This window comes from Stenella coeruleoalba (genome assembly GCF_951394435.1).
Source record: "Stenella coeruleoalba genome assembly, chromosome: 3".
In the NCBI taxonomy this organism is placed as follows: Eukaryota; Metazoa; Chordata; class Mammalia; order Artiodactyla; family Delphinidae; genus Stenella; species Stenella coeruleoalba.
This window is the reverse complement of record NC_137148.1, coordinates 78,024,368-78,045,312: the sequence shown is the minus strand read 5'-3', so window position 1 is coordinate 78,045,312 and position 20,945 is coordinate 78,024,368. Positions and strand designations below refer to the sequence as shown.

The following is a 20,945-nucleotide window of genomic DNA, read 5'->3' as shown; positions in this document are numbered from 1 at the left end:
AAAAAAACCTCCAAATTAAAAGAGCACAGACAAAACAAAATTGCTATTTAAATGTTTTAGAGTTGTTTGATGTAATATTAGTCTTAGATAACATTTACTGAATATCCAATGTGTATGAAACACTGTATTAGATGCCAACTCTAGTAGCAACCAAATACAAGAGAACTGTGTTTTTAATCTGTTAAATGTAACTGACAGTCCCTGGCTGAACAAGCATGCATGTTCTTTACACAGAATTCGAAATGTGGTTTTAACCACTGAGAACATGAATCCTAAACTAGTGGTACCTCTGCTTTCATAACATACTTTATCCTTCTTTGAGCATTCCTGGGAATAAATGTGGACTCCAGTAACTTATTCCTGTGGGAAAACACTATCTTCTTAACCCTGAGGTATCCCAGGGGCAATTATAGCCCAAGATGAGGAATACCTCTACTCGTTCCCATGCAATCCATCCATATAGCCACCAAACACTTGAAGGATTATTTCTTACATCCTTTACCTTGATGTTTGATCAAAATCACTACCTTGTATGTTTCAGAAGTTCAAAATGTTATCTTTGTGAGGAAAATAAACAAAATCCAGATCCAGAGCCTCCTGGCAGGGTGGAAGTAAGGAGGTAAACTGTCATAATTCATAATAGATTCTTAGAGCCAAAAGCTGCTGCCAAGTTACATTTATTCAGCAAAAATAATAATAAAATAAGGGTGTCACTGTCACTAGCAGAAATACAAATTCACTAGTAAAACTAGCTTCTTAGTAAGCTTCCTGTGAGGAAACATAACAAAATAGGTATGAATTTAAATACACATTATATTATAGACATGTTTGTTTGCATTCGTGACGCTATTTGTAGGCCTTGTTACCAGTAAACGAAGTATGTTTATTCTATATCCTCATGTTAACACTACCCCTTTTGGTCTTTAATTCATCACCATTTCAACCCCACCTAACAGACAAAATATATATAATACCTAAGACTGAAATAAGTTCTACTTGTACGAATAATGAGGTGTTGCATATTACATTTGCTTGAAGGAACAGGAAAAACACACCTAAGCCAGAATTAAATTGGATGTAGAAATGAGTAGTTCCTCTAGTTTGGCAACACTTCCCTGAAAGTGTTACAAATGCATAATAATGGTTAATAAATATAAAATGGAAAGAATCCTCCCTTATACTAGCCTCAAGCCTTTAGTAAACAAGATACAAGAAATACCATTTCAAAATCTCACCATGGCTGGAATATGCCAAACTATCATGTACCTTAAACTTCAGTGAATATCAGAAAAAATTTTGAGTTTCTGTGCATATTTTAGTTTTTTAACTAAAGATATTAAAACATCTCGGTAATATCCTTAAAGAAGAATCACAGAGCTAGTGAGTGAGGAGTTAGGATTTGAATGCAGCAGTCTGACCTGCCCTTCACTATTATGCTACACTATGCAGTAGTCTTATGAAATGAGGTAGATTCATGGACAGATCTCCAAAATGAAGAAATAAAAGTACTGATTGACATATATACACTAATATGTATAAAATAGATAACAGATAAGAACCTGCTATATAAAAAATTAAATTAAAAAAAAAAATAAAAGTACAAAACCAAATGTACCCAAGGAGAATGGTGTGGGATGGGACCTGTCCTTCTCAAAGTCTGATAGTCTTTGAAGAGAGTATACTGATTTGTGCATCTGTATACCTTTAAAAAAAATTAATTCTACTGGAATATAAGCTCCTCAAGGGCAGAGACCATTCTTCATTCATATTGTACTTCAGCTTTAAGAATAAAGCTTGGACTAAGTTAGCACACAGTGAAGGTATTTATTTGAGGGAGTATCTTTTAAAAAAGAGTTAAGTGGGGATGTGTCAAAGACAAATTAAAAAAAAAATCTGTTAACTGAGCTAGTTTAAAATGGTATGCAAGAAAATTTGTATTAAAACATTCACAGTATGCTTCTTCTCTGACCCCCACTCCTGACTCCCCAATGCAGAAGAATGCAGCAAGGAGACATGGAAAACTAATTTTGGTTTGTTATACTTTTAATCTTGGTGATAAAAATAAGAGGTGAAGAAAAATTATTAGCATGATGTAAACAGGAAGAAATTCAAAATGAAAAAAAAGGGAAAACAACAACAAAAAAAAGAGAAGAAAATAATTAAGTAGATTTGAACCCCAGCACTACCTGGTTTCAGTGAAAAAGAATTAAGCCCAAAGCACTCATCTACAAAATTTTTTGTACTATATATTTCTGCATTTATTTTCTCTGGTTGTTATCCACAGTGGAATTAATACAGAACAAAGAGAAAATATAAAATTTACAATAATGTACAAGGTTCTAACAGTAACCATTTAATTCTACTGAATAGCACTCAAAAACAGTGTCAATTCCACAGAGGAAATAATCTAGTTAAACAATTCTGGCTAGAAGACACCAAAAAGCATCAAGTTAACAGTGCAACAGTGCAATAGTACATGGACTAAAAATAGACCAGTTCAGAATACTGAGAGCATTTAGTTCCTTTATCCTTATATTTATTATTATGACAATGATCAGAATTCACATAAAGATATGCCATTTTAGTCACTTAAAAGTTAGCTAATATCCTTGTGGGGAAAATAAAATTATTTTAGCTTAATTTTCAATTTTCTTTTCCTTTTCTAGGCTAATTATTTTATCCTAATGTTTATATTTATGTCAAATATGTCCTCCAGTCAAACTTATAATCTTTATCTTACAAAATATTTCTAAAAATTTTTCCTCATAACATAGGTCCCACAGTCCTTGACAATCCTCAGGGCACCTCTTAGAAAGATTTAGCTATAAAAAGTCATTGAAAATGTCATTGATGACTAAATATTTATGCTCATTAATCTCTCGGGCAAAGCTACATACCTTTGTAAAATCTAAAGCTAAAAAGTTTATCTTTAATTCCATCAACTACCTGGATATTGTTTCAAAAAAATCTTAACTGCAACCGAAAAAAAAAAAAAAAAAGAAAAATTTTCTGGGGCTTCCCTGGTGGCGCAGTGGTTGAGTCTGCCTGCCAATGCAGGGGACACGGGTTCGTGCCGCGGTCCAGGAGGATCCCACATGCTGTGGAGCGGCTGGGCCCGTGAGCCATGGCCGCTGAGCCTGCGCGTCCGGAGCCTGTGCTCCGCAACGGGAGAGGCAACAACAGTGAGAAGCCCGGGTACCACAAAAAAAAAAAAAAAAAAAAAAATCTTAACTGCATAATTCCTTAGTTAACATGAAAAACGGCATTCAGCATAATAAATTATGAGTTTTATTATGAGTGTTTATTATGAGTGATTTAACAGAGAGTGCATATCACTGCATGAGATCTGCAGAAGTTTCTAAGAACTCTTCAATATACAGAATGCTTATGAGTTAGATAATACTTCAGTTGGTGAATAAATTTGCTAAACTTGATCTCAGATGGATTTGAACAAATAATTATTTTATTAATAATTCTGAAATATTTCTCCATCAGAATGATAAAACACAAAGTAAATGATAGTACCAAATCTATAGCAAATACTGTCCATATACAACTTACTGAGAGTCAGTTTGATTATCATGAACCTATTTTTTTTTAAATAGTGATTATCCATAAGTCTGGGATTGTAACCACATTTTTTTTACCAATAGCTATTGTCACTTGATTATTTGCCAAGAAAAGCTTCTATGTATGAATTCTTCAAGTCTTTATCTCAAAAGCATTTCCCAAATTGGCAATTAATTACAACAGAACTATGTACCCAACTGCAATGAACAACTGCACTCTAGGCTAGCCACACTTTAGTGAACGTGAGTTTATTTCTATCCAACTCAGCACACTATCATTTTTATCTAATCTCCAAGCCGGACTAGACCCTCCTTCCTACATTGCATTATTTTTCTGTGTGCTTCCTCCAAATGGAAAATTACTAAGCATCTCGGTAGCTTGTATGGATGCAGATGGAAGTGAGGCTGCTGTTTTAAACAGCAATGCATTTCTTATTCCCACAAACACCCAACACTCTACCCTCAGTTTGAGCTGTTTTCTTAATCTAGGTGTCCAATCTAGATACTGAAAGGACAATGTCAGTGCCCCAAAAGGTTTAGGGACTAAACATTTAGTTTAAAGAGCGGAGAAACTACTGCTAAAAGTATAAGGGGAAACCAGCCCAAACTTACAGGCACAATCTTAATATATCTAGTACACGCTAGTTCCTCCCACCAAGCCCCAAGGGGCTTACTTAGCCATTGAGGCCCTTTTGACAATTATGGGACAAGAAGAAACTAGACAAATATTATACTACTTCTGTCTTCAAATCACACTACTAACACCAACTTAAAGAAAGATCTTTTAAACATTTAGCCCTCCTTAATCACTCCCACTAAACTCCATTTTTCCTCTAAACAAAACTCTGGAATGGTGTAATGTTGTTGAGGTGATGAATATTCTAACAACTGTTTTAAATCTTATAAAATAACAATTTCAGCTGTGACCCAAAGCCTCCTTAACCACCGGAAAGTTCCTCTATGACACCAAATGACACCTGAGGCAGTTGTCTGGGAAACAGTACCACACAGTCCTGGTCATCATTTGCTGTGAGATCCAGGAAGGAAAGGAGCACATCCAACCCACAGAGGTACCAGTTCTCTCAATGCACTTCCCATTCTCCTGTTCTCTCAGCTTATGAAGCTCTCCCTGTAGAACATCAGAAAACCTCCTTAAACACCCTTCCTCCCAGATCTCTGGCTTGGCCTCCCCCAATAGCACCAGAGGTCTGGAGAAGACTCTGGACCATCCAATCCCCCAATCTATAGAAGTCCAGACAATTGGCTGGAGTTTTGTTTTGGTGACTTCATTCTTTAACTAAGTGGGAGGAATTCCCAGGAGGACCTTCATTAAGGAAAAGAGCTTCAACGGGTCTTCTACATTTGAACTTGATTCTCCACTGTTTTTTCAAACGCCCTTGGAAGCCTAAATTTTCTTTATTTGGAAAATGAACTGATTTCTAGTTTACATGCAAGGCTGGAATTTTTAAAAAACTGGTTCATTGTTCAACCATAAGCATCAGTAGAAAGGTGAAACAAAACCAGGCAATAAAGAACAGTGACTGCCACCACGATGGTCCCACAAGGTCAACAGCTCAACAGTACTCTGTATTTTTTTTTTTTTCTTGAAATCTGAAACATTCAGGAAAGTGAACAGTACTAACTTACAAGTAACTATGACTTTTCTGACTAGGAAAGAGAAGCACACAGTATGATTAAACTCATGGCAAATGTTTTCTATCTCCTTCCAGGGCCTCCAAATGCCAGTCTTAACTCATTCATCCCCTCACCTCTCCATTCCTTTTGTCCAACCAGACCCACCTACTTCCCCTTTCCAACCCTGACTCTTATCTTTCAACCTCACACAACAGTGTCCTACTCTCCAAAAGAGACTCATTTCCAAGCCAAAGACTTGCAAGGCTCAATGTATGACCATTTTGAAAATCTCTGCCTATCAGCTTCCTCCTTACCTTAAATCTCTACATAGCTCTCACCTTCATTACTAATTCTCTTAAGTCCCAGTTTTTCCCAAAGATCTTTGGATTCAGAGTCCTACAGGCACTCCCAGGATAATCACAAATGGGTTACAACAATGAGTCAGGTTACAGGGGAATCCTGACCGCTCTTTCATAGACACAGGGACTCTTACTGTCACACTTACTGCACAGAAACACCAGGGCAATGAGCAGCCTTCTCTACAAAGACCACTGGATAAAAAAGGAGCTGTACCACCAAGGGCTCCAAAATTTCCCTCATTCCCATTCCTAGTTTCCAGTGAACACTCTTAAAAGGTGCATACCTAGGAATTCAAATTAAAAAAAAAAACAAAAACCTGTTTCTCAGCTTGCTCCAATGATATTAGGGAAAAGTGTAGTGGTATTAGCTCCAACTCCAACCTCCTACAGTTTTTAAGACATGTGGTAGCTAATTAACAGAACATGGCTGCACTGTCCTCCTCATCTCAAGGGCCAAGAACCACAGGCCTGATTTAGCTCCATCCCAACTTCTGGGGTAACTCCGGCTAAACTCCTCTATATCTCAATCTCCTAACATTTTCACAGAGAGAGTCAAAACGAGGCTGTTTTCTAACAGGAGTGTTACACTTAATCAGTAGAAATGTAAACTTATTGTTGGCAGATGTTATATGAACAGGTTATAAAGACAATCCTGTACATTTATTTCATAATTAGAAATCTTCTATATTTTCTTCTTCTGTATTCTATTATTTTCATATTCTTCTATATTCTATTATTTTCATATTAGCATGAAAATAAAACTAGATTATTCCATTTCATTTCTCTTATTGAGGTTAGCATGAACTGATAGCAGGTTTGTGGGGCTTTTTGTAACTGTGCCTAGCAGAAAATCTACTTGTAAACAGGCATTTCAAAAATGGTGTCTGAATTACTGAGGAGGAAATCAATCCTTGCTTATTTTCTATATGACAATTTCCTTATAACCAATCTTTATGGTTCTATCTCTTTCAAGCTGAGTTCTCAAGAATCATTTACAGATAAATGATAATCACTGGTTTTAACTGTTTCTAAAATATGCTGTCTATTTATCTTGTCTCAAGATACTTTTTTTGGGCAAGTTGTTATGTAAAGTGAAGAACTTTTCCACCTCTGCTTTCCAGTTAAAAACTGGATTGGTTTCTAGTTACAGCCTCAACCTTATACTATTAAATGATAACATTCAAATCCAGTACACTCCTATTTCCCTTAACTGAAATAAATATTTAAGACAGAAGGATAAAAGCAGAATTTAACTTATATCCCATCATATAGAGGAACTATTATCTTCCATTTTTAAGGTTTTTTTCTCAATATGGTAAGTTATCACAGAACAAAAGAAAACTGTATATGAACAGAATGTGGTAAGCTCACATTTTTGACAGTTGCTAAAAAAAAAATTTAAAACAAATGCATACCTATAGGATAAATGTTATTTGTAAGATTAAAAAGGTGAAATCACAATTTTATACTGCCTTACAATCCATGAATATCTAATTAGTTGTCCAGACTTCCCATTTTGGAAGTTGGGAAATACTTGCACTTGGATGCCAATCTGAAAACAAAAAAAAATAGTTTTATAAGACAGGAAAGTCCCCCTTGTTTGATTATGCACCAGGCTGTAGTACTAAAGTGATTACTGGGGGCTTTGGGGAAAAAAAACTGTTTAAATTATGTTTTCAGTGCTGGAGCTTCAAAATGTCATCCTTTTCCACCCTCTGAAGATTTACTTTGGGCCATACCACAAACTAGAAAGCATTTAAAGATACACACACACATATACACATAAATATATACATATGGAATTTGCTTATCTAGTAAACTTCTCAAAAGCTCCCTTCTGGTGAATACTTCTAGTATGCTCAAAATGAAGTGCAGATTCCTAGACCCAACCTCAGACCTCCTCAATCAGACTCTGAGGGTGAGCTCTGTATTTCCATTCCTTAACATAAATTTAAATTATTCTAAAATACTCCAACACTGCATGCAAATGAGAACAAATAAAACTAGGTGGTCATCAAATAATTACTTGCCCTAATGTAGTACATCTATCAAAAGACCTCTAGAGTTGCTATCTATTTTTTGTTTGTTTTTTGGTAATATATCAATCACTGCTCCCTAACAGTTTCACTTCTACCTGCCTAACAGAACATAATAGTTATTACCAAACGAACCTTGAGTATCAGTCCAGCATATTTCTCTCCCCATAAAAAGAGCACCAAAGATCCAAAGCCAGACTGGATATCTAGTCTTCAGCATAATAGTCACGAGTCCCCACCAAGGGCAAGACCAAAAATATCTCCTGAGCCAAATGGAAATTCTTGGCAATAGGTGCCTCCTAGTAAGCCCTTTCTGGAGATGTGCATATTAAATGGATTACAGCAGTGTGTTACCTCGACAGGTTAACATAGGACAGTCATCAAATAAATCCATTATCAGCAGGCAGAGAGCAGGGTCCAAGAAAAATGAGCCATACCTGAAGCAACTTTTGACAGAAAACACGGAAAGTAGAAAAAGCCTTACTGGAACAGATGAGTACTGAAAACCAAATTAGCAAAACAAACTGAATTTGCCTCCTTTACAAATTTACCTTTTCAGGCGGTGAAATCATTGACAAGATTTTAACTGAAAGATACGTGGGTCCCAAATTACTGAAACTTTTTTGTTAAGCTCTCACACCTCTCTCCATATACAGGGATATATGAGAAAATGTAAGTGGTGACGATTTTATTGAAAGAGAATAAATGTGTAACAAAAGCCCACACCAAACTTGATAAACCCTGCAATAATAAATTCTGTGGGTAATGGAATACTCTGCACCAGAACACCCAGACCTATGGGAGAATTAGATGTACCTATTCTTTGTACTCAAAAGGATTAAGTACAAAGATAAACATACTTTACACTATACCCTGTCCTGTTTGAAGACACTAGAAAATTCTACAGTTATTCTTCAAAAGTTCTGAAATAAATAATGAGTCCACCTTAAACCTGAAAAGCACCTCAAATTGCTAGGACCTAATTTCTTGTTGACTTTAGTTGTTGTAGTTTCTATTCTCCTTGTTAAAGGACGCTAGATAATGAGTGATTAATACATTAACTAAAATGATGCATTGCTAAACTGTCTCCAGCACAGACTCTGAAAAATCTGGAAGATAGACAGGAAAGGATTAGAAATCCAATTTCCTACATGAAAGTTGAAGCATTGCTTCTTTTTTGTTCTCCTCTCTGGGGCTTTTCCACTGCCCTCCCAAATGTGACAATTTGCAAATATTCACATCTAGAGAAGCATATGCTAAAACTATTCTAAGACGGGAGAAAACACCCCAATTTTAAGACTTGAGAATGTACTTTAATTCTGTAGGCACAGGTTCACCAAATCAGCTAGCAAAAATCTTGACCAACTGGGTGACTCAGCCTTGCTGTGAGGTTTTTTTTTTTTAATTTATTGGAAACTTCTCGTTTAAAACCCCACAAACATGGAATCTCCAAACTTTATACCTAGAACAAAGAAAAAGCCTTGGAATACTCATTGGAAGGGATTTAAGGATTTGTATTAAACATATTCTATACCAAAGTACTAGATGGTCTCTAAGCTTCCTTTCAGCTCAAATCTTCCTTATTTTTCTTAGTAACTTTACCAGACTATCCTTAGAGCCTTAGTAATTACAAATAGAACCTGAATGAGAAAGAAAATTCAGAATTAAAGTTGTCATCATTAAGCCTAATTAAACAGGCAGGAAGATGGCAGTAGAATAAAGCATTCTGAATTAGGGACAGGGAGAATTACCAGTAGTTCGCAGTCCCATGAATGAAACACCGCATACAACAAAGTCTGGCTAGGGTTTAGGACATAGTGGACAACGTTTCTGTCTCCTGGGTGGCAAAAGACCCACCCAAACAGGGATAGATTTTGTCTTCCATTAATGCGACAAACTACTGATATCTATCCTAAGTAACCAACCACCCGCAGGAAAACACATGTCAACTAGAAAGATGACTCTCATTTTAGTGTGAATTCTCCCTTACTGGCAGTTTTCCTACTTTCTATCCCAAAAGGGAATCCATATACTCAACGCCGCAAACTGTAAGACATCTCACCCCAACACTGTGACTCTGGCACTTCTGGTCCAAACAAAAGCCATCGTTTTAAGTAGGGTGGGATTTGTTCGCTCCATTCAGTAAAGGGCTGTGGCTGTTAGCAGAACATCCTGCAGGCTCCTGCTTTGACACTTGCCTCAAGTCACACTGTGCAATCACCGTGACGGACCCTTGATATTTAATGAGTCTTCGACTGAAAAACTGACATTCTCGGCAGCCAGGGAAACGAGGCTTGAACGCCCTGCGGAGTGCGTCCGAAACAGACGGGAGGGTGGCAATGCCGGCAGGAACCTCCTCGGCACTCAGCAGGGGTGATCAAGTCTTTCCACAAGTTTCTCTTCCTTCCACTAAATTAACCTGCCAAGCCCCCACCCCGTCCTATTAGGAAAAGTCACACCAGCAACTCGCTGAAGGACGGGGGGGACAGCTCCCAGCGCGCCACAGAAGTTGGGTTTGGTCGTGGTTTAACCCTTCCTGCCCCAGAGCCATGTCCGACACCCCCTTCACCCGGGGCAAACCCAGGCTGCCAACTTTCCCGCTGCCCCCTCCTCTGCGCACAGCAGCCCAAACTTTGCTGTTCGTCCACCTGGGCGCGCCGCGGAGCGTGGGGTCTGGCCGCACCCGACACCGCCCCCACCCGGGGCAGGCGGTGGCGCTGACCTTCACGCCAGCCCCCTGCCAGCGACCGCTGCCGCCCGCCCCCTCCCCCGAGCCTCGAACTGGCTCCCGCGGTCCCCTTCCACCGCCCCCAAACGCTCGCGGGAAAACCGCGGCGGGGGCGACTGCAGCTCGACCTCGCGTGTCACGACTGCCCACGACCCTCTGGGCCCCAGAGAGCACCGGTCCCGGCCCTGGCTCCTCTGGCCGCCCACTCACCATCCGTGAAGGGATCCATTTTCCCCCCGCCGCGGCTCCTTTCAGCCGGAGAGCCCAAGCTTCCTACTCCAAGAGCTGAAGCGGCCCTGCCGACTGAGCATGCCCAGCGCGGCGCCGAGGGCTGCCGGGGAGGTGCCGCGAGGGGCGGCGCCGCTCCGCCCACTCTGAGATCCGCCGCTCCGGGTTTTCGCTACAGCTGCAGAAAGAGCGAGGGAAACTAGATGAAAAAGCACCACACAGGCCTTGGCTGACTCCTGGGAGAGGAGCGGGAGGAGCGGGTTAGATCTGGGGGCGGGTCCATGGGCGTGGCCGGAGCAAGCCTCGCCCCTGGCAGAAAGGCCGGTGGCTCTGTCTCGTCCAGTGCTCAGAACAGCGGTCAGTCATCAAGCAAATGTGATGGCCAGTTGCGTCCGGCCGGGCCTGGCCCTAGACGCCAGGAACCCGGCACCGAGCCGGTAAAACACGGTCATTGCCCCGTGGAGCAGACATTCCAGAGACAGACAATAAACTAACACAAGACACACGAGGCTGAAATAAATGCCCCGTTGAGCATTAAATTAGGGTGATGTGATGGAGAACGAGTGGGTCGCTAATTCGGATGTCTTGGTGAGGAGAAGCCTGGCTGGGAGGTGCCACTGTAGCCGAGATCTGAAGGCAGAGTAGGAGGCTGCGGGCGAAGGTCGCTCCCCTGACAGCGAAGCTTCGCTTTCCCTGGGGAGTCCGACTCCGGGAAGCTCACTCCGCCAAGGCTCGAGGGAGCACACACTGTGGTTCGTGTCTGTAGGGCTGTGCGCTCACTGCACAGTGGTCCCAAGCGTTCGGTGGCCTGGAGACTGAAGGGAGGCGGGGACCCCAGCGGAGCAGAGAGCACCCGGGGTCCTGTCCTCGGGCTAGCGGTTCGGGGCGCGGCCTCTACGTGCAGGCGGGTCACAAAATCCGGCACTGGATCCGCCGGGGCCGCGGGCGCCGCAGGATGTGGGCAGAAGGCAGCCCAGCCGAGCCTTAAATCAACACCTGCGGCTCCCCGGGGTGCCGCCGCTGCGGCCCGCGGCCAGGCCAGGCAGAGCTAGGCCGGAGAAGCGGAAACTCTCTTGGTCGCCCCCGCCGCACAGCACTCGCGCTCTAGCCTCCAGACCCCAGCCCCAATTGTTTACAGTGGCAAACCCGGGCAGGCACAGCGAACCTTCGGGATGAAATAACCAGGGGCCCCGTGAGTCCCGGGAGGCTCGGCGGGGCGCTGCTTCTTCATCCCTTGCTCAGCGTGCGCATCGCCGCCACGCTGCGGAGTTCGCAGCCCTCCCAGAGTGCTGCCACCGCCAACTGTCCCTCTTCCCTCCTCCCCTTGCACAACCCTGGCCCCAGCAGCAACTTGGCTCCCGCGATGCCTCACTGCGCCTGCCAACTGTCACACGCTCCTCCGAGGCTGTCAACGGCAGAGCGTCGGGTGCAAACACGTGGAGGCGAGCGCAAACTGCCCGGGCAAACAGGGATGCCCGCGGTGCTGTTTGACCCGCGTGGGAATTAGAAATTAGGTTGCAAAGAAGTAAAATCGAAGTGCAATATTGTATTTTGCAATGTTGTATTTTTAAGTGTCGTTTGTATTAAATCACCCACTTCCGCTTTAAAACCTCCAGTGGATACCGATCACTTAGAATAAAAGCGAAACTGTTAACTCTGGGACCTTATCTCCTACACGTGCTCACGATACTTTGTCTACAGAGGCCTTCTGGCTGTTAGTCACCAAGTTACATCCAATCATTCCTGTTGCATGTTCCTCGTGCAAGAACTGTTCCTTCTGCCTGGTACCTTACCTGGCAGTTTCTTCTTGTCTTTAAGGTCTGAACTCAAATGTCATCTCTGCAGAGAGCTCTTCCCTGACCACACAATCAAAAATAGGTCCACACATGGTCTACTCTAAAAAGACTGAGCCCTGCTTTAATACCTTCACAACAGTCATCGTTGTCTAAAATAATGTTTTTGTTTGTTCTTTCATTATTATCAATCTCCCTCTCAAGAATGCAAGCTCCACGAAGCCAGGGTCATCACCTTCATAAAGGGCTGTATCCTAATCCCTAGATAAGTATGCAATAAATAATTTGTGAATGGATGCAATGGTATTTTAAGTTCTAGTTGACGTGCAACGTTGAAAACCCTTCCAGAGAACATTTCTGCATTGAGTGGTGTGTTTGTGATCAGTACAGAGAAGGTGTCTATATCATATGATACCTCAAAGCTGCTCTCTTCCCATTGTGTTAAAGATAATCAGAGCCTTTAGGCTGCCTCCTCAATGCCCCCCTCCCAACTTCAGAACCAGAGATAGGAAGTGAACCACAGGGGCTGGTACATAAGTGTTCAAATATTATATAGTATATGCAGTGCTGGATTTTGTTAAAAGGACCCCACACATTGTATTGCTTAGATAAGAGGCTCTTACCTATATTTTAGGTCATGTCATGTTCCTTTGGAGTTATTTTTGCAATCAAAGCACTTAGTATCAGAGATATTTAAAACTCCACAGCTGTTAAATCCCCTCACCTCACCTCACCTGTAAGCTATAGTCTATCATGCTTTTAAGTGTGAAACACGTTACCTTGTGTTTGGTCTTAAATACTTCAGTTCTACAGAGACTTGTAAAAAGGCTTCACCATTGCACTAGCATATATAGGTGGATCATCATGTCTTTTGAGATTTCTATGGCATAGAGACAAATAACTTCTTTATCCTCCCTTTGCCCACCTCTTGCCTCCCATCCCTCCTGTTCCTACACACACACACACACACACACACACACACACACACACACAAATACATTAAGGACCATTTAAAGGCTTGTGGGTTGGTACCGGGGGTAAAAAGAGGAAAGAAAATCAAAATGTTTCAGAATCCTACCTACCCTCAAAAGAGTGAAAGTGAATTTTGTTTTGTTTGACTCTGGGTTTTTATTTCTTGGATACCATTTTACATTTCACTTCATAAAGCCTTTTTGAGGGAACACAATTTCACGAATTCACTACTGAAACCTATTATGTTTCAGTCTTTAACCTCCTCCTACCCTCCCACACAGAACTTCCTTTTTATTTAAGGGCATAATACTTTAAATTATTATGAAATAACTATATACTATCAGAGGAGATAGTGTGACATTATCTACTATATTCATTTACTATTTTCAGAATCTTTGATGTCTACCATTTACCATTTGAAAACCAAAAATTTGGAGGACTAATTATCATATATAATAAATAGCATGAAAGGAAGATATGAGCTCCTTGAATAACGAACAGCATTTATTTATAAAGGAGCAACAAACGTGCTAATCAGTGAAAACAGGAACTTTTTTTTCATCAGAATAAAGCACTTCCTATACTATGGATCAGCTAACCCAGACTTCATTTAACAGAGAAGGGAATAGAAGTCTAAGAGGTTAGAAGATTTACTCACAGTCCAGTGACAGACAAACTAGAACTCAGGTGGTCTGTGTTCTAAACCAGAGCTCTGGAGTTTCCTGTTTCTTCCCTATTCCCACAGGGAAATTAAGGTCAATGACAATAATCCATGGGAGGGATATGAAATAGAGAAATATAGCTAACTTCAGGCTACTGGACTGCTATTTCATCGTTCAATTGATATTCCAATATAATTTACTGAGTTCCATGTCACATTTAGGTGTAGCATTATTAAATATGCTTTCTAATTATTTTGAAATAAATAATTAAAAATACATTGATTCAGTGTACACGTTTGAAAATGATATTTGTTCAACACTCTTGAATAAATGGTGGATGCAGCTCGCTGCCAGGACACAGATGACCACCATGGGGTTTCCAGCCACTTCAAGGACTGGAGGGGTCAGTATCTCATCACTCCTGTAATATTTGCAGCACACATGCTCTGCATCAATTACGATGCTTGAAATTGTATCAAATTAAGAAATGCTTAGAGCACAGAGGAAAGCAGAATAATTCTCCAACAGAGTTCTGGTATAGCTTAGACTTTAGCAAAAAGATTCAGCCAAATGAAGTGAAAGGTTATCAGGAAGGAGCAGTTATATACTAGCTCAGATGCTTTGGACTACAAAACCAAAATGCTGAATTAAACCAGTTGGAACAATATGCAAATTTACCATCTCACATAACAAGTGCAGAGGTAAGGCCGTCCCCAGTCAGAGCTCCCCAACCTCATAAAAATCCAGCTTCTCCCTCTGTGTTCTCTCTGAGCAGTTTTCTGAAAGTCTGAGGACCGTGTAGTCAACAAGGTGGCTGTGTCAGGGAAGAAGAAAGAACCTTTTCTTTGATGTCTCTTTCTTAAGAGCAAGGAAACTTTTCTCAGAAACACCCTACTAGAACTCTTCTTAGGTTTCACTGGCCAAAACTGTAAGCCAGTCCCTGGAAATGAAAATGGGGTTCCTGTGATTGGTGTCTTAGACAAAGCAGAGTCAAGGATCACTTCCCTTATTTCATCTGGGGGAACAAGGGAGCACTTGGACAAAATCATTTTTATTATTCAAAAAGGAAAAGGGGTTAAGCAACCAAAATGTTAGGTAGGTCCACTTAATGTTATGAATACTGATATATTTTAATAATATTTTGATAATTTTTTCAAAACCCTAAGACTCTTGTACAGGAAATGTAAAGACAGAGCCCAATTCAATGTAATTTTTCATATGATTGATCAATATAACTAGGATTACAAACCTAGAAATGATATATTATGCAATCTTTAATTTTGAACTGAAAGTAACTACCAAAATGGAAAAATATCTTAGGCATTTGTATTAGTTTGCTAGGGTTGCTATAAAAAAATACCATAATCTGAGTGACTTAAAAAATAGAAAGCTGTTGTCTCATAGTTCTGGAAGTTGGAAGCCCAAGATCAAGGTGTCAGTGGGGCCATGTTCCCTCTGAAGGCACCAGGGAAAGATATGTTCCAGGCAGGCCTCTCCTCTAGTTTCTGGTAGTTCCTTGACTTGTGACAGCGTAACTCCAGTCTTCACAAGGCATTCTTCCTCTGTGCATGTCTGTGTCCATATTTCCCCTTTTAATAAGGATACTAGTCAGATTGAAGCAGGGGTCCATCCTGCTCCAATATGACCTCATCTTAACTAATTACATTTCCAACCATATTTCCAAATAACATCACATTCTGAGGTACTGGGGGTTATGATTTCAACATATGAATTTTGAGGGGACACAATTCAGCTCATCATAACAGCATGTATATAATGGAAATAAAGAAGACAAAGTTGAAGAAAAATTTGGTTTCCAAGGACAGCATCAAGAAGTGAAAAGACAACCCAAAGAATGGGAGAAAATATTTGCAAATCATATACCTCACAGGGGACTTGTATCTAGAATATATAAACAACTCTTACGACTCAGTAATAAAAGACAAATAATCCAGGGCTTCCCTGGTGGCGCAGTGGTTGAGAGTCCGCCTGTCAATGCAGGGGACACGGGTTCGTGCCCCGGTCCGAGAAGATCCCACATGCCGCGGAGCGTCTGGGCCCGTGAGCCATGGCCGCTGAGCCTGCGCGTCCGGAGCCTGTGCTCCACAACTGGAGAGGCCACAACAGTGAGAGGCCTGCATACCGCAAAAAAAAAAAAAAAAAAAAAAGACAAATAATCCAATTAAAAATGGGCAAAAGATCTGAATAAACATTTCTCCAAAGAAGATATACAAGTGGCCAATAAACACATGAAAAGATATTCAATATTACTAGCCATGAAACAAGTGCAAATCAAAACCACAGTTAAGATACCACTTCATGGTCTGGCTAGGCATAGGCATAGTATGTCTAGAATCAAAGAGCCAGATAATAATAAATGTTGACAAAGATGTAGAGAAATTGGAACCTTCACACACTGCTGGTGGAGATGAGGCAGCTGTGTTGAAAAATAGTCTGGCATTTCCTCCAAAGATTAAACATAGAGTTTCCATATGATCCAGCAATTTCACTTCTAGGTGTGTACCCAAAAGAATTGCAAATTTATGTTCACACAAAAACTGGTACATGAATGGTCATAGGAGAGTTATTCAAAATAGCCAAAAAGTATAAACAATCCAAATGTTCAACAAAGAAGTCAGTTACAGAAGATCATATATTGTATTATTTGATGTTTTCGAAATGTCCAGACTAGGCAAATCTATAGAAACAGAAAGTAGATTAGTGGTTGCCTAAGAACGAAGGGAGGGAGGAATGGGAAGTGATTGCTAATGGGTACAGATTCCTTGTGGGGAGGTGAAAATGTTCTAAATTGACCATGTTGATAGGTGCACAGCTTTGTAAATATACTAAAAACCATTGTCTCTGACTGGGACAAGTTGCTTAACCTCCCTGGGTTTCCTTTTCTCTTTTGCAAACTAAGGACAGCTACTTCCCTCTTAAGATTATTGTGAGGATAAGATGAACTAACACACCAAAAATGCTTTCAGCAGAGACTGGCACAAAATAAGCACTAAAGAGGTATTTGCTATTACTATTAAATGTGAATTGTAAACCTTTAATTCCATGTAGATTGCATGCAAAAAAAGATTAGTCACACAAAGTATAATGAGAGAGCAAACAAATTTGTATAATGCTGACTTATTTTAACCTGATAATTTAAAATAATGGGGTCCTGAGGAAACCAAGTTTTTGGTATCGAGTTTATATCTGTCCTGCATCAGAAGGAGCCTCGCTAGGCCAGCAAATGGCAGAGATGGTGGGCCCTGCTCCAGCTGTGAAAACCAACCACAGACCCTCTTTAATAAAAATCAGAGGATATAAAAACTATTTTTAGAAATGATCTCTAGCTGGAATTTTTGATTGACTTATTCTTTCTAGGGAGATGTTTACACTCCTGAAGATACTGATTCAGTTTTCATTTTCCTTTATTTCTTACAGCTATGCTGAAATAGAGCGTGGATAAGGTTCATTCCTATAAAATGTGTCCTTCAGATTTTTGTTTGTTTTTGAGCATGAGAAGGTCCTGTAATGTCAAATTACACTTGACTGTAATTCTTGACTGACTCTAGGCTGGCTCAGATGCTTTCTTCCTCCCTCTGGCTGATAGCTGCCAGCACAGGCTGTCAGTCAGTCAGCAACGGTTGTGGAGTGCCCATGGTGCCCAGAGACCAAAGAGAACAGAAAACAAAACACGAGCTAAAGTTTTGCTTTTAAGGCTTTACAATACACAGGGCCAGTTAAGACCAACACACAGGATATATACATAATGCATAATACATGACGCCGAACTATACAATCATGGTCTAGCAGGACCATCTGATGCAAAATTGCCAAGTAGGCTTGTCTCTGAGTTCTCCGATGTCCCATTTTCTATTTTCCTTCCTCACTTCAAGGTGCTGCTTCACACAGTCAGTACATATTTATCAAATGCCATCTGTATATAATACCCATAAATAAGAGATACTGACCTCCAGAGCTTCCTACCCAACCAGTCCTTTCTGGGGTATTGCCTTCATTCCAGAATCCACTCCCCCAGTCCTCTCTTCCAGCTTCAGGGTCTTCTCTCCTTAAGGCCCTTTTGTCAGCTAGCTATAAAGAAATACTAATTAAAAAAAACAAAGTCGGTCTTCCCTGGTGGCGCAGTGGTTGGGAGTCCGCCTGCCGATGCAGGGGACACGGGTTCGTGCCCCTGTCTGGGAAGATCCCACACGCTGCGGAGCGGCTGGGCCCGTGGGCCATGGCCGCTGAACCTGCGCATGCGGAGCCTATGCTCCGCAACGGGAGAGGCCACGACAGTGAGAGGTCCGCGTACCGCAAAAAAAAAAAAAAAAAAAAAAAAAAGTCGCACTAAAGCATGAGTTAAAGCTTAATATTTTAACTTTTATTAACCCACAGGAATGAATCTGTAATGGTGGAATTACAGAAGAAAAGGTTGCTGGATAAAGGGAGATGTATTTTGGAAAAAAAATCCATGAATTTCCTTTTTTAGGCAGCACTTTTTAGATTTGGCTTTGCAAGGCCAACACTGCAGCTGTTATTTCTTTCTGGATTCTCAGTGAGACCTGGTAGCCCACAGTTGGTATACTCCCTTGGACTTCAACTCTAAACACCTAGGCTTCCCAAAGAAATAGTAACTGAAAGTAGGAGAATAATAAGCTTTTCCTACCTGGTAACGGCATTTCTACAATATAGAACATTATTATTATTATTATTTTGCGGTACGCGGGCCTCTCACTGTTGTGGCCTCTCCCGTGGCGTCTCCCTCCCACCCTCCCCATCCCACCCCTCCAGGCTGTCACAAAGCACCGAGCCAATATCCCTGTGCCTTGCGGCTGCTTCCCATTAGCTATCTATCTTACTACGTTTGTTAGTGTGTACATGTCCATGACTCTCCCTCGCCCCGTCACTGCTCACCCTTCCCCCTCCCCATAACCCCAAGTCCGTTCTCTAGGAGGTCTGCGTCTTTATTCCTGCCTTACCCCTAGGTTCTTCATGACATTTTTTTTTTCTTAAATTCCATATATATGTGTTAGCATACGGTATTTGTCTTTCTCTTTCTGACTTACTTCACTCTGTATGACAGACTCTAGGTCTATCCACCTCATTACAAATAGCTCAATTTCATTTCTTTTTATGGCTGAGTAATATTCCATTGTATATATGTGCCACATCTTCTTTATCCATTCATCCGATGATGGGCACTTAGGTTGTTTCCATCTCCGGGCTATTGTAAATAGAGCTGCAATGAACATTTTGGTACATGACTCTTTTTGAATTTCGGTTTTCTCAGGGTATATGCCCAGTAGTGGGATTGCTGGGTCATATGGTAGTTCTATTTGTAGTTTTTTAAGGAACCTCCATACTGTTCTCCATAGTGGCTGAACCAATTCACATTCCCACCAGCAGTGCAACAGGGTTCCCTTTTCTCCACACCCTCTCCAGCATTTATTGTTTCTAGATTTTTTGATGATGGCCATTCTGACTGGTGTGAGATGATATCTCATTGTAGTTTTGATTTGCATTTCTCTAATGATTAATGATGTTGAGCATTCTTTCATGTGTTTGTTGGCAGTCTGTATATCTTCTTTGGAGAAATGTGCTGGGTGGTATTAACATGGGAACTCCTTACAGAGGCAGGAACCTGAAATATTGTATTGAAAGAAAGAAATATGGTATAATTCAACAGCGGAAGGCATGAACTTTGAAGTGTGGGAAATCATGTGTGTAAATACCTAAAGATGAGAATTAATGAGTCATAGACTGAGAATAGGAAACTGGTTACTCAACCTTATCTGGGAGTATGGTAGAAGATGAGGACCTCGGGGGAAAGGAGAACAAATTAGCATAAGATCTTGAAGTTATGGTTGAAGTTAAGTTTGAAGAAGTGATTGAGGTATAGAAAGGTTTTTCTATCTTGTTAAGTCTGCATTTCTCAGACTTTCTAACCATTTCTCTTTATGAATATTGGAAAAATTTTCCTGATTTAAATCCTGAACAAATGGTCTGTTTATACTGCTAACTTCTTAAGTATGATACAGTATTAGGCACCCACAACTTTATTTCTGAGAAATCAATACTACACAGTCAATACCACCAACCAGTTTCCATCCTAAGGAGCCTCTATGTAAAAGTGTTCTGCATTTGCATATTGGAAAATAAATTATTATGGTTTCTGGGAATATGCTAGAGTAGGTACCCTAACCTTCTTGCTAAAAATAACTAAAAATGTAGAATGAAATATATTTTTAAATTATTTTAATGCATTCGTGACCTGAAAAGTTAGTAAGGAATAGTCATGGATAAAAAACTAAGTGAAAGCAGGAAACCTGAGGGGTCAGCAGAAGGCTGAAGTCAATGTTCTCCTTGACGGCATCTGAAGCTTCAGTTTTTAAGCCTTTGAGAACAGAGGGGACAGAGGACAAAGCCTGGGCCTGCCTGAGGTGGGGAACATAATAGAAAACAAAATTCAGGTATAGTCTGTTTATAAACGACTCATATGAAACTAAAGAATACAGAAAAATTCAAAGTAACAGGGTACAAAAAGATGTATCAAGCAAATACTGAATCAAAAGAAAGCAGTGACATAGTTTTGTAAGTATCTGGAGAAATTGTACCTTACTATGAAAAAGGATTACTAGATACAAGAGATTAATATTTGATACTGACAAGTAAGAATATAGGGGTAAGAAGAAAGTGAATTAACACTGCTTTTCAGAAAAATAATCTGACACTAACTATTAAAATATTAGATTATGTAAAATACACATACGCTTCAACCCAGCAAATCCACTTCTTTCATAATCCTTTTCACCCTTTCTTCCTTATGATTTGGACACATGACTTTGATGAGATTAAGGTTTTAGGAAGCAGACAATATAATAAATTGTTGATTTAAAGTCTGTAAATGTAATTATGTGTTGAATGAAAAATAGTGCCATAGTTGAATGGAAATAAGGTCATAAT

General features: G+C 40.5%; 1 protein-coding gene across 2 annotated transcripts in view; it reads right to left on the bottom strand.

The window, feature by feature from the left end:
• LNPEP (leucyl and cystinyl aminopeptidase) overlaps positions 1-10,664 on the bottom strand; it is a 102,003-nt gene extending 91,339 nt beyond the window's left edge. The window contains exon 1 of one of the 2 annotated variants that reach the window (XR_013827831.1): positions 10,538-10,641. Coding sequence is in view for 1 of the 2 variants with exons in the window: in XM_079918576.1 (XP_079774702.1) it covers positions 10,538-10,556 (19 nt within the window). In the remaining variant the exon portion in view is untranslated. Of the gene's footprint in view, positions 1-10,537 lie in introns of both variants that reach the window. The other variant, XM_079918576.1, reaches the window with a different exon arrangement.
• Between the last annotated feature and the right edge of the window lie 10,281 nt (positions 10,665-20,945).